The sequence below is a fragment of the Rhincodon typus genome, chromosome 15 (assembly GCF_021869965.1).
Source record: "Rhincodon typus isolate 14 chromosome 15, sRhiTyp1.1, whole genome shotgun sequence".
Lineage (NCBI taxonomy): Eukaryota > Metazoa > Chordata > Chondrichthyes > Orectolobiformes > Rhincodontidae > Rhincodon > Rhincodon typus.
Window position 1 is genome coordinate 51,972,860 of NC_063346.1, and position 14,292 is coordinate 51,987,151.

Genomic DNA, 14,292 nt, shown 5'->3' on the forward strand with positions numbered 1-14,292 from the left:
AGACTGCATTTGGAATATTGTGAGCAGTTTTGGGCCCCATATTAGAGAAAGGATTTGCTGGTGTTGGAGCTGATCCAAAGAAGGTTTACAAAAATGATCCCAGGGATGAAGGGCTTGTCATATGAGGAGCAACCAAGGACTCCAGGTCTATATTCCATGGAGTTGAGAAGGTTGAGGAGAGATCTCATTGAAACTTTCAGAATACAAGATAGACTGAACGTGAAGATGATGTTTCCACTAGTTGGAGAGACTAGGACCTGAGGTCACAGCCTCAGAGTGAAGGGAAGACCCTTAAGAACTGAGATGAAGTGGAATTAAATCAGGCTTAACAGTTTAATTTCTTTTTTTTAACAGTAACAAGACTCTGTAAATAGTGCAAGTTCAAAAAAGCCGTAGTTACTGACCATACAGGTAGTCCTCCTATAATGCGATAGTTGCATTCTGGCATGATCTCCTGCTATGGAAAATCGCATTATAGGGAAATCGCTATATCTGTACAGCAGAAAGTTCACGTTATCCAAACAGCGTCCACTATTCATCAGTCACGTTACAACCAATTCATGTTAACGAAACATGCATTATAGCAGAATTACCTGTACCACCACTAGGTGAAACGTTGCAGCTGGTGATCACACAAGATGAGAGTTGAATCTGAATGTTGCAAAAATGACTGAGTCTGTTGCTCAAAGCAGGGAATAATTAAACGGACCACCACAGTTTTTGCATTAAATGTGAAACGATTTGCAAAATTAGGACAGCACAGAGACAATTCTAAGAAGTCTGTAAATTTCTTTGCAAATTCGTGCTCCTGGCAACTATTGTAGTCTAGGAGTGTTAACATTGCACTGCTGCTGTAGGGTAACCAATCTATTCCGTAGCCATCAAGCTCCAGTTTGCAAAGAAATTTACAGATTGATTATCATCTTTTGTGGTTCCTTTGCTCTTTCAATGAGATTAAAATTTAAATTAACAAAGAGTTGTGGATGCTGGAAATCTGAAACAAAAACAGAAATTCTCTGAAGAGGGGTTACTGGACCTGAAACATCGACTGAGCAGGTCTGCCAGCATCTGTGGAGAGAAAACAGAGGTTCCCCTGTTTTTGTTTAAAATTTTAATGTTATTCTAGTGTGACATCACAGGTGCACAGATGCATCATGGTTGTTATTTTTGCATTTGGACAGACTATTCCCCTCTATTAAACATGTCTGTGAATATTGCACTGGTGTATCTGATGGACGAGCAGAAAAGCAGGACAGCATTGTCTTAAATTTCTGTGTTTTAACTGCATGTGCACAAATGCAACAAGTTCCTGTCTCTTTCTTTCAGTGACTGTTGTAAGCTTCTTCATTATAATGGCCAGAACTTTCAGACTAAGTTCGTAGTGAACTAGCAGTTTACTCTCTCTTACTGGAAATATTATCCTCTCTTGGAGGTTCTTGAGCCTATGACAAGAGGAACCAAATCCAATTTTGCTGGGCTGTTTAATAGCGTGATGTCTCTTTGTAGGCAGAAAAACTTTCCAACATTTGAATCTCACTCTGCAGAATGCTGTTCTGCAGATTTGTCATCTCTGTCAACCTCAAACCAGTCCAATCCATTTATTTAAAACAAAACTCCATCATCCCCATATCTGATTATCCAAGGCAAGTACTTGAACACTAATATTAGGCTGGGTATCATTTGGGTTGTTGATCAGTCTGCTGATTTAGTGATTTGAAATCTATAGATTTGATCCACTTTGTTAAAGCTGTGTTGATGTTCTGTAATTGCTGAGTTGATGAGTGATTTTTGATATTGCATTCAATCAAATGTTTATTGAAACTTATTACAGTCATAGTTCAAATCCTGAGCTCTAGACCTCTGCACAGGGCCAAACAACTAAGTAAAAACAAAAAGGGGACAGGGAGATGGATTAAATCCAGTGTGGTCAGCTTAGTGTTTAATACCTGATGTCTGTAGTTCTACATTGAATTACCTCTGTTTGTGTACAGCTCCATGTATTGATATCTAGTGCATGTAGCTATATCTTGCATGCAGCGTTTATGAAGGACAGATAAGCAGTGATGAAATGTGAAAGTAATATTGAAGCCACTATTGAGAATTTGTTAAATGGTGAGTCGGATTTAGAGCAGGGACACAACGTTTCAGACTAGTCTGAGCATGAAATAGGAAAAAATAACAGAAATTAAAAGAGCAACTCGGCAACTGTGAAGAGAAAGAGTTAATGTTTCAATTACTCTTCTTCACTGCCAGATCTGCTGGGTTTCTCCAGCATTTTCTGTTTTCATTTCTTTTTTTCTAGCATTTGCAGTATTTAGCTTTGAACAGAGCAGAAAATAGCTGTGCGTAATGAGTTCCCTATTGGATGTATTTGCAGCTGTCTATTAAGTCCTAAGTACATTTACAGCCACAGGCTGAATGTCCTTTGAATACACAGTAGACTGTGTTCCCCCTGTGTTACTATGTTGGGTTGTGCACATGTAACCAAGTTTAATTGTTTTGTGAGCATGGCATTGATATTTTTTTTTCCTCTGCTGTTACAGGAGCTGAGATGCCTGATTGCTAAGCATGGTCCAAGTGCTTCTCAAGGTCCTTCCAGTTCCAGTAATTCCCTAACTGGCCATATCACTTCCAGTCAGAGTCAGTCCAAGTACCAGTTTGAAAAAGGCATCATTGTTTCGCAGAGTGGGAACTGTCGAGTCATGGCATACTCCTCCTTGATGAGCTGTCTTGTTGTGTCCCAACCTTCTCCTCAGACAACTCTCCTACCTGGTAAACCTCAAGTGTTTCTCTCGCCTTTGACTCCTTTCTAATTGTTAACCGTTATCTACGTCACAGTTCCCCAAAATATGTCGACTGTATGGTTTCCACTAACTTTTAAAATGTCTTGCTTTAAGTTTTAGTCATTCATTTTCCCCTAACTTAAAAATTAGTTCTTGCAGCAGTCCCTTTGTTCTGCATTAATCTCTTCCCTGCTGTGAACTCATTCCTCTTCATCCTTTCTTCCCTGAGTTCTGTGATTCTAGACTACTTTATAGAACTTTGCTGAGTTTGCTGAGATATATTGTTGTATGAGAAGTTATGATACTGATGCATTTAACAAACCTTAATGCTAAAGATTGTAATTCGATCTGTCCACTCAGTTTGTAAAGATTGTGTGCACTGAAGGTGTGTGTTACAATTCAACAGCATTTATTAAGAACAGCAACCATTTGACTACTTTCCACATACAGAAATTTCTAGATCAGGCTATCAGCTGTTTTGACAGGGGTGCTGGCGGAGAGGTGAAATCATGTTGGCTGACCAATTTACGTGTAATTTGCTGTTGCATTGCAGTTAAGATAATTCCTAATAGTTCAATTTTTGCTACTCTGGCTTCCTCATTTGTCTGCTATGCAGGATGTGGTGTGAAGAAGATAAGTGGGGTGAACTTCCGCAGCACTCAATACGTACCTATCCATTCCAAACAGATCAGAGGTCTGGCATTCAGTGACCACTCCGACAGTATCCTCCTTTCTGCATCTCTGGACAATACTGTCAAATTAACCAGGTAAATGGGTATCAAGCTGGAAGGGAAGGGATCAAAACCAGTGATAGTTTTCTTTCTTGTCATCTAGAGAAGTGAATAAGATTCTTTCATGGGCAGTGCTGATAACTTATGTTTTTAGGCATTGAGGGAAAAGGTGCAAGTTTCTCAGATCTCTGTATGCTACCCTGTGTTCCTTGTCTTTTTTTTCTCTCTGCGTTTCCCTGTCTCTTTAGGGGTGGTGATGCTTGTGATTTTTCAGTACTTTTTTTGTGATTTGGCTAAATCAGTTGTTTTGGACTTCCTGTTTCCATCAAAAACAAAATTGGTGCTTTGACCTTCCAGGAGCATTCCACCACAACTATTCAGGCAGAAGTAACTGCAGATGACCTACTCCTTGGCTTTTTTTCTTCCCCTTCTCTTTAAGGTATTGGCTATTTGCAGTTGTGTGGTTTGAAAGGCAGCCATCATTCTTCAATCACATGATCATGCAATTCTGATCCCAGACCATTGGCTTGCTGTGTGACTGCCAGAGCCATATAACTAACCTGATCATCAACCACTTATTTGCTAGGAGGACGAATTCTTGGTAATATGAATAGGTTCTTGGTTGATACATGAACTCTCAGCTCACCAGAGCAGATAAGTGATTATGATACTGGACTTGCATTTCCAACTGTCATGAGCTTGAATCAACCTATGACAAGGTGTGAAACATTCAATATATCCAGTTATGTGTGGCCACCATAAAAATGATCTCCAAAGCTGTCAGGTTGACAATCCAACTCGTTCATTATCGTAGTTCGCTTAATGGTCTGTACCACCCTGCTTTGGCTTGCATGTGATAACTCTTATTCCATTCTGCATAGTCATAGAGTCATTCAGCACAGAAACAGACCCTTTGGTCCAACTCAGCTGCATCAATCAGACATCTCAATCTGACCTAGCCACTTTTGCCATCATTTGGTCTATATGCCTCTAAACCTTTCCTATTCATATACTCATTTTAAATACTGTAATCATACCCGTCTCCTACCATTTCCTGTAGCAACTTGTTGCATACACGCACCATCCTCTGGAATTAAAAATTACCCCTCGGGTAATTCTCAAATCTTGCCCCTATCACCTTAAACTTTCTACTTTTGGATTCCTCCCCACCCCAAATATCCTCTGAAGTGGCCGAGCAAGAAATTGTAAAGAAAAATAAATAATTGGAAGAAGACACACCACCACAACCTTAACTAGGCATGGTCTTATTTGTAGGTCTTGCATCCCAAAAAGGTACAGCAGCTGAGGGAAGCTCAGATTGACCCCTAGTGCCTTCATAATATCCAGATTGAAATTAGGCAGTGCTTATAGCCATGACCCTCCTAAAGAGCATCATCCTGCCACTCACTGGGAGCTGTCCAGAATTACAGCCAAGTTTTGTCAAAATTGTTTTCTTTCCTGTGGCAAAGTGTCCCAAGATATTGACTGTGCATCATCCTGTGCTTGCAATGACCCTGTTAATTGCTGTCTCTATAGCCTGATGGCCAATACGGTGGTTCAGACTTACAACACTGGCCGCCCTGTCTGGAGCTGCTGCTGGTGTTCAGATGACACAAACTACATCTATGCTGGGCTGATAAATGGTTCCATTTTGATATATGACATGAGGGATACGACAACCCACGTCCAGGAGCTTCCATCACAGGGTTCTCGGTATGTCTTTTAAGTACACTGTGAAATTTACTTTTGCTAGTGTGCTTAGTCACTGTCTGTCCTTTCTTTTGTGGCTTGTTTGTTATACCGTCTGGATCTCCTAGGAACTGAGTTGTGGCACTTGTCATAATGGTCCAGGTTGGAAATGCTAGATAGTTATGCATTTGGAATTTGTAATTCTCAAATGATAATTCTGCCTTATCTATTGTGACTAAAGCCTTCATTAAGAAGATTTAAGGTTCTTTGCAGAAGCACAGTGATTGAACCAGAGAATGGGAGGTGGAAGAATAAAAAGGCCACCTTTTCCATTGAGTAACTTTTCAGGCTGAAGTCACCTGACTTACTGAAATAAAACAGAACTGTGGCTGAAGGAGATTGGAAACAAGTAAAAACAAATTGGAGAAACTCAGCAGGTCTGGCAGCACCTTACAGTATTCAAGACTCAACACTGATTTTAGCGCGTGATTGCCCTCTTCCACATTCTATTACCTATTCCTACTACCCCAGGTCCTGTCGGAAATCGGTTGCTTTCAGCACAGCTAACCCACTTTCAACGACTCATATTCTCCATGATCACCTACTTTTCTTCCCTGACCTACTGTCAACAATTCCTTTGTCTGCTTACCTTTTTTTCTGTCTTCTCACCCATCCCCATAGTCGTCATGATACACTGCACAGAAGAGGACCTTTGACACATCGATTCTGTGCCAACCTGTCCACACTGATCCCACTTCTCAGAATTTGTCATAATATTCAAGGCTGTAGACCATTAAGTGCTCTTTCACATACTTTGAATGTGATGTGATGTTTCCTGCCTCTTTACCTGTCCCACAAAGTGCATTCCCACCACCACCCTCCTGGGTGAAAAAATGTCATGAATCGTGCCATCGAAGGATAACCCTTGTCACCCAATTACCAGCCTCTAATTTGTTTTGGTGGCCCAAATGCAGATGGTACAACAGCCTACTGCAGAATGGAATCAGTATGACTGCTCTGAGCATTCGAGACATTGTCCTGGATGATATGTTGTGTCTGGTCACACCAGTGGATTGTTTGAGTGAGTCAAAACTGTCCTGAATGTGCTACCTTTCAGACATACTTGCAGCCTGCAAAATACCATGCCCACAGTGCAGGATGCCATTCACAATTTGGAAGATGGCAATTCTGCTAAAGTTGTGTGCTCACTCTGCCTGCTTCTCTTTGGCCAGATAAAATAAAATGTGTTCAGCTTTCTTGGAAAATGCCAAACTGGAAAATTTTGTCACCTTCTCAACCTGAAAAGGGTCTGATGCATTAGCATATGAGAGAAAGAGACAGACCCAGAGACAGTCATCAGCATCAAAAACACGGGAAACACTGAACTTCAGAAGGAGAAGAGAAAATTGTCTGAGTGACATTACCGGAAAGTCATGAGTTAACTAGTTGTATGAGAAGTTGTTGTTAGGGACTGTGTTTCATCTCTAGTCATTTTGAAAAACATAAATCCCTAAACTAGCATAGGGAAATAAATAATTTATAAGCATTGGAGAGAGAGCTGATTTGTGAGTAGGGGCAATGAATTTGTACTTTGCATTTATCTGCAGTTTTTTTGTTTTCGCTAATTTTACAATTGTAAGGTTTAAATTAAAAGTAAGTTTAAAGCAATTGATGTTACAAAAAGTAAAATTAAGCTAAGGTACAACAGGACATGTGACCAAATGGAATGCCAATCCTGTGGCACTTGGGCTGACAAAGACTCTTCTCATGATGTAGACAAGTCCTAATGCAGGAAGCATCACCAGGTGCACAACTTCAAGCTCCGGGTTGTAATTCTCCAATGTGCTGCTGGCTTCTCATGAAGCTGTTTTAAATATAAACTGCTATTAATTTTCTCTCTCTTCTTCAAAACCCCCCTCTCTCTTCTCTCCACCTCCCTCCCCCACCACCACCACCACCGTGTATGTGGCTCTTTCTCGTGCTCTGGCCTCTCTGTCTCTGTCTCTCTGTCTCTGTCTGGTCTCTTGCTTGCTCTCTTCTCCCCCAACCAACCCTAGGTAATTGCAGATAATAACATTGTTCCCCCCCTTGTATGTTTCACTGTGTAGATGTCCTGTGACTTCACTGTCCTACCTCCCACGTATGGCTTCTGCAGCATTTCCATGCGGTGGTCTGTTGGCTGGCACTCTGGAAGGGGGCTGCTTCTGGGAGCAGAAATCTACAAACACATACAAGGCACACTTGCTGCCGCTGGAAGTTGGAAGCTGCACAGATATACAGATTGAACCCACGATGCGGCATTGTCTTGTTACTTACAGGCCAAGTACGTGAAACAATATTTGGGAGGAAAGGGGTCTGCCATTGCAGCATGGATACTAAATCTTCTTGACATTTTGGTTTGGTTGGGAAATGATTGGCTTCAGTGCCCTTAAATGAGGATTGAACCAACCAGAGTTGTGTACTGCTCATAACTGTTCAGTATTGCATCCAGCTGAAGGCAGCATCAAGCTCCAGTTGTGAAGGATCCATGATGTCATGGTTTTGTATGCTGCAGCTCAACGTTAGAACATTAGTCACTGTTAGTCTCTCAGCTGCTGGTACCTGTGGAACAAGGTCTAAGTAAACATCCTCACCTTTAGGCAGGAGAGGATTTTGTGCAAACAAACTTGTGAATTGTTGCTAGTCTTGAGGGGGAGATGATAGTATAGTGGTATTGTCACTGGACCAGAAATCTGGAATCCTAAGCTAGTGTTTTGGAAACATTGGTTCAAATCTCATCGTCATAGATGGTGAAATTTGCATGTAATAAAAAGCTAGCCTAATTGCAACTATGTAAACATTGTTGTACAAATCTGCTGGTTCACTGATGCCTTTCAAGGAAGGAAGTCTGCCATACTTACCTGGTTTGAATTGCATGTGGCTCCACACTAATGTTGTTGATTCTTAACTGATCTCTGCGTGATTAGAAATAGGCAGCAAATGCTGGCCTAACTAGAAACACCCACATTCCTTGAAGGAATTGGAAAGAACAATGTATGGTTGATCTTTTTTTTTCTTCTCTCTTTTAAAACAGATAAAACCCATAGTTCTTTACGGTGTGTTATGATGGAACTGTCAAGCACTCCTTCCCCAGACTCATTGGAGAACCTGATTTGTACATGTTACCCAGTCCAGACATTCAATGCAGGCCCTACTTGTAAACTGCTTACTAAAAATGCCATTTTCACAAGTCCTGAGAAGGATGGCAGCGTCTTAGTGTGTGCTGGGGACGAGGCAACCAACAGTGCTATGGTAAGTGATGGCATCCTTTTTTGCCCACTAATCTGTTATCAGCTGCTTCTTGGACATCGAGTTTCAAACTTTGTTCCTTGATGTTCTGTCCTCAAGATTGTAGCATAACTACTGAGTAGGTTAATGGGGACAAATGTGGTAATGTGTTCTGTTACATTCAACATAAAATCATGGCAAAATGATGATTGAAGTACATTGATTCCAAAGAACAGCTTTGTGTAGAGAGAACACACCACAGTACATTGTTGCTAACAGGTCATTGACAAGAAATATGTACTTCAACTTTCTCCACACATTCTCCCAGATCTGCTGAGATTTTGTTTCTGACATTTTCCAATGGGACCTCATTTTAACACGTGAAAATTAGTGTGACCCAGACACCAGGAAAAATCCAAGCAGCAATAACGCAGCCTTGTAACATGCAGTGTATAGTCATTAAAGTTTATGTAATATAGATCAACATATCTCCTTCATATGCCTATGAAAATGTTTTTGAAGCACTTTATCACCCTTTCATTCTGTGAACTCCCTCAGTAGCTGTTTTTCCACCACTCTTACCAACGTGCATGTGTTTCATTTCAGCGCATCTTTCCAATATCACACCTCAAAACACAGACATCAATCCCTCTGCCAAAACCTCCATGAACTCATCAGCCACCCTCCTCTCCCCTGTATCTGTGAAGTAGGGTTGCTTTCTTGCAGGAAGAAGGCTATACAACAGGCAGATAGGAGTAGAAACATAAAGTTTAAAGCCCTTCCAACTGAACTTTCAAATTGAGCCGTAGGATCAGCCACAGGATTTTCCTGCACGGAGTTACACTTGCAGGCCTCCAGCTCTGCAAAATCAGGATGAAAACATTCAGAGCCCACTTGAACTCACTGCTAACAATTATCTGAAGCTAAAGGGCATTTGGGTGCACCATTCGTCGCTGCAGTATGGCAAAACCGATCCAGTGGCTCCTGTGCTGTCTGTTATCTGCAGTCATGCTGCTACTTGGAGTATGGGCAAATTCTATAACCAAGCAATGGGTTACACTGGAGTGGACTTCCAACTAATTGACAGTCATTGGCTATACAATTATCCTCTTTCCTGCTATAATAGACTACAGGCTACCTCTCTTTAGCACAGTGATTGTGAGCAGCTGTTCTTTCAGTGGCATGGTGCAGCTCTTGGTAAGACTCAGTATGATGTCTTCAGTTGCATTGTAGATAGTGGCAGCTAATGGGGTCTTGTATGAATACGTGTGTTTGATCACAGGGTCTGCAGTGAAGCTGCAAGTGGAGTGTATGCACTCTCTGACGCTAGGTAGCTCTTCACATATTTTATGTTTGTTTCTGCCTTTGACACCCATTTTATTTTCTGGTTCGATGGTTGCGATACTGAGTTAATTCACATGGTGGCAGCATGAATTTTCAGCAGTAATTGAGGTTTCTGTTGTGCCCAATTCATGCGGGGGTCTGTGAAGTGAACATCTTCATAATGGGCTTCATAATGCACCCTTGTCCTTGAATGAAAATTGAGGTTTAAGACCCATAGAGTTGAACTCAACTTAAAATAAAAATGAGTAGTCAAAGCTGTTTGTATTTTGTAAATTGATTGATGAACTCCTTGAAGACTTCATGTCAGGGAATAATGCTTCCACTTTATTTCCATTCCATTTGTAACATTATGCAATTGAGGAACCCCTTCCAGTTTGATCTTTTTTGCTGAGGTCACCTGAAAATGACCTTTTTTATATGAAAAAGCAACCTGCAACCAAGGAGTGTTGAGTATATGCGAAGCAAGTCAAGATGCTGATAGAAAACCGCTGTGCGTGTACGGTGGAAAAGGGGTGAGAATGAGTGTAGTGTGGATGGACAGAGTTGGCTTTCTCGGTGGGTGGTTAAGGGTTTATGTAGATTTATGTGAATGGTATGTCTCTCAGGAAAGTAGGGCAGGCTTTCTGACTGAAATGCTGGCTCTGCACAATGTGTTTCTTGACATCTGTGAAAGGAAACAGTCCTTTTTTTGGTTTACATATCTTTATTGGATAATGTGATGAACCTGCTGTTGTTTGTAGAATTTAATTTGACAATAGTTCTTGGTATATGTATTTTTGTCACTTAGCTATTCGATTCCTTATAACCACACACATGGAAGGATCAGGGCAGGACTCTTGGGATTGGGTGGGATGTTGCAGTGGATGAAGCGACAGACACACAGATCATTTGCCTATTAAAATTTTGCTGGCAGTCCTGTTTAGTTTCCATCTGGAAAGCACCTGACAGGTAACAGTGTATACTTTCTTGCTGTGGCAGGTGTGGAATGCAGGGAACGGATCACTCATCCAGAAGCTTCAAGCCGATCAGCCTGTACTGGATATCTGCCCCTTCGAGGTGAATCACATTAATTTCTTGGGGACTCTGACAGAAAAAATGGTTAAGATCTACAAGTGGGCCTGACGGGACTCGTGCTTGCTGTCACCGACTCACTAAGACTGGAAATCTGTGGCCCAATTCTGGTGCTGTTGTAAGTCAATTGCTGTACAGGATCTGGCTAGGAAATGAAACACCTTTTTGTTCAAACAAGCCCAATTATTCTCAGTTTGGGCTTGATTTATGTGGCTGCCCTACTCAAGTTGTCTCCTGATAATCCACCAACTGCCCCTTTTATTGTAAACTCTGGCCTTTTATTTAAATGTAATTACTGGTCGTCTCATGATTCCAAAGATTTGCTCATTTCTGTTGAATGCTTACCCTTCTTGTCATTATTTGTGATATTTCCAGGGAGACTATCTTTGAATAAAAATCAATGCCTAGGTATTTTGTTCAGCTATTTTTCCTCTTTGATAGATTCACATCTGGCATATGCTGCTTTTCATTTGGTTTTGATAGCCTATCTGTTAACAATTACTAGTAACCACTAAGTGATCTATAGTAACCCCTCCACCCTTGTGTAGATTCTTTTCCTCCTCCCATTGTCTGGGAGTAGGGAGAGCTGACCTTCTAATCTTTCCTTTTACTGACTTTGGTGATAAGTTAACAAAGCTCAAATACCAACAGTGATTCATTGGGCCAATGTGTTATTACTGCTGTGGGCTGGTCCATTGCACTGCCACTTGGAGCCACCTTTTGTTTTAAATCCCCCTGTAAATGTCTGTTTGGTAGTGGAATAGAGAGAGTTCCAGCCAGTGAACCACAGCAAATTTGCAGAGGAGTATTGAGGTCACAGGCCATATACTGTGTATTGCCTTAACCTCTTTTTATTTTCTTGGAGTGTCTGGTTTTTGCTTCAGTTTCATTGGGAATCAGAGATTCACGTTTAAAAAAAAAAAAAAAAATTTTTGCCTTGCGATATAGAAATAAATATGACATTGAATAATTCTTAGTTGAGGGAGGGGTCAATGACTGAGTTTGTACATCCAAAAAAGATTGAGACTTGAGGGCTGAGACCTGCTAGTCTAATTTATTGCAGAAAACATTGCCCAGTGGATTGCTGGTGAGGGTTTTTGAAAGATTATTGCCTAGAATTGTGACTGTGAACCTGAATGGAAAGTGTGCATGTGCTACTTGTGTGCAATTAAAACTTTCATAATGTACATAAGTGTAATTTTATTACTATCAGTTTGAAATAAAAAAAAGAAATCTTATTATTCTCCTTTTGCACACCAGCTGGTTCTTATTTGACAACTGAATATTAACAGCACTTCTGTATTGTAGCCTATAATATCAGCAAGATCCATGGCACACACCCATGTTTTCAACTGGGCTTTTATCATTTTCCACTTCATGCAATGTTTGCTGGAGTTAAAGTTTTGCGGGCGTCTATTGCAGCCAAAAATCTGTTACATTTACCATATTGGAAACTTTCTTTACTATTTTCTGTGTGAATTTTTTTTGTGTTCATTACAGTAAAGTTAGTTTAATATTTATTTCATGATTGACTAGGCTGTTAATCCTACTGAGGCTGATGTTAAAATGGCTATTATTCACAAGGCACTTAAGATTTCAGATATTTGGTAACAGGTGAAGAGAATATTTGGGGATATAAATAAGCTTTTGAGGATTGCAAAGGAAGTGACACCTGGAACATCCCCACTTAGTTTAACCAAGTAGTCTTATTTTCGGATGATGCTGGTTTTCTTTGAGAGGTGATGGCCAAGTGAGTGTTATTATTGCTAGACTATTAATCCAGAAACTCATCTAATGTTCTGGGAACCTGGGTTCAAATGCCATCACACACATGATGGAATCTGATTCACTAAAATAAATCTTGAATTAATGATGACCATGGAACCATTGTTGATTGTCAGGAAAACCTATATGGCTCACTAATAATCGCTACAAAGTCTCAATGAAGAAATGAAACCAGAGATCTGGCATTGACCCAGGTACCGAAAACAGCAACAGCAAACCCAGCTGTGTCAACCTTGATAAATCAGTCTTCCATCATGTTGAGCAGCACTTGAAGGAAGCACTGAAAGTGACAAGGGAGCAAAATGTACTCTTTGGGGGACTTCAGTGTCCACCACCAAGAGTGGCTCGGCAGCAACATTACTGATCGAGCTGGTCAGGTCTTTATGGACATAGGTGCTAAATTGGGTCTGCAGCAGGTGGTGATGGAACTGGCAAGAGGGAAACACATACTCGATCTCCTCCTCACCAACCTCCTTGCTATAGATGCATCAGTCCCTGGCAGTATCAGTAAGTGTGATTACCACACAATTCCCACGCTCACATTGCCACACAACACAATGGAGGATATTTTCAATGTCGCTGTGTAAAATGGAATAGATTTCGAACAAATCTAGCAACTCCAGACTGGGCATCCATGAGGTGCTATGGGCCACCAACAGCAGCAAAATTGTACTCCAGCACAATCTGCAACCCCATTGATTGCAGGATATGCTGGGCAATCACTGCTATCAAGCCAGGAGATCAACCCTGGTTCAATGGAGAGTGCAGGAGGGCAGGCCAGGAGCAGTGCCAGGCATAGCTAAAAATGAAGCGTCAACCTGGTGAAGCTATCAAACAGGACTATTTGCATGCAAAACAGCATAAGCAGCAAGTGATAGTCAGAGCTAAGTGATCCCACAACCAATGGATCAGATCTGAGCTCTGCAGTCCTGCCACGTGAATGGTGGAGCACAGTTAACAAATCATTGGAGGAGGAGGCTGCACAAATATCCTCATCCTCATCCTCAATGTGGAGGAGCCCAACACATTAGTGGAAAAGATCCGGTTACAACATTTGCAACAATTTTCAGCCAGATATGCTGAGTGGATGATCCATCTCAGCTTCCTCCGTGGCCTGTAGCATTACACATGTCAGTCTTCACATGATATCAAGAAATGGTTGGTTTTACTGGATACTGCAAAAGCTACGGGCCCTAATAACATTCTGGAAAGAGTGCTGAAGGCTTGTGCTCCAGAACTTGCTGCACCCTTAGCCAAGCTGTTCCAGTACAGTTACAACACCGGCATCTACCCAGCAATGTGGACAATTGCCCAGATATGTCCTGGACACACAGGGCAGGACAAATCCAACCTGGCCAATTACCGCCCCGTCAGTCGACTCTTGATCATCGGTCAAGATGAAAGGTATCGTCGACACTGCTATCAAGCAGCACCTTCTCAGCAATAACTTGTTCAGTAACACTCACAGTGGGTTCTGCCAGGGCTACTCATCCTTGGTTCAAACATGGACAAAAGAGCTGAATTCCAGAGGTGAGAGTGACAGCCCTTGACATCAAGACCCCATTCAACTGAGTGTGGCATCAAGGAGACCTAGCAAATCTGGACTCAATGGATATCAAGGG

The 14,292-nt window shown here is 41.4% G+C and overlaps 1 protein-coding gene and 1 long non-coding RNA gene across 3 annotated transcripts in view; one reads left to right on the forward strand and one right to left on the reverse strand.

Moving 5' to 3' along the window:
* The window catches only part of rfwd3 (ring finger and WD repeat domain 3), a 33,607-nt gene extending 20,846 nt beyond the window's left edge, over positions 1–12,761 (forward strand). For both annotated transcript variants that reach the window (XM_048605840.1, XM_048605839.1), the window contains exons 8-13: positions 2,544–2,772; positions 3,400–3,550; positions 5,051–5,227; positions 7,312–7,526; positions 8,277–8,494; positions 10,793–12,761. In XM_048605840.1, coding sequence (XP_048461797.1) covers positions 2,544–2,772; positions 3,400–3,550; positions 5,051–5,227; positions 7,312–7,526; positions 8,277–8,494; positions 10,793–10,936 — 1,134 coding nt within the window. In that variant the 3' untranslated portion in view covers positions 10,937–12,761. The remainder of the gene's footprint in view (positions 1–2,543; positions 2,773–3,399; positions 3,551–5,050; positions 5,228–7,311; positions 7,527–8,276; positions 8,495–10,792) is intronic.
* The window catches only part of LOC125485013, a 49,482-nt gene that overhangs the window by 13,450 nt on the left and 21,740 nt on the right, over positions 1–14,292 (reverse strand). The window lies entirely within an intron of this gene.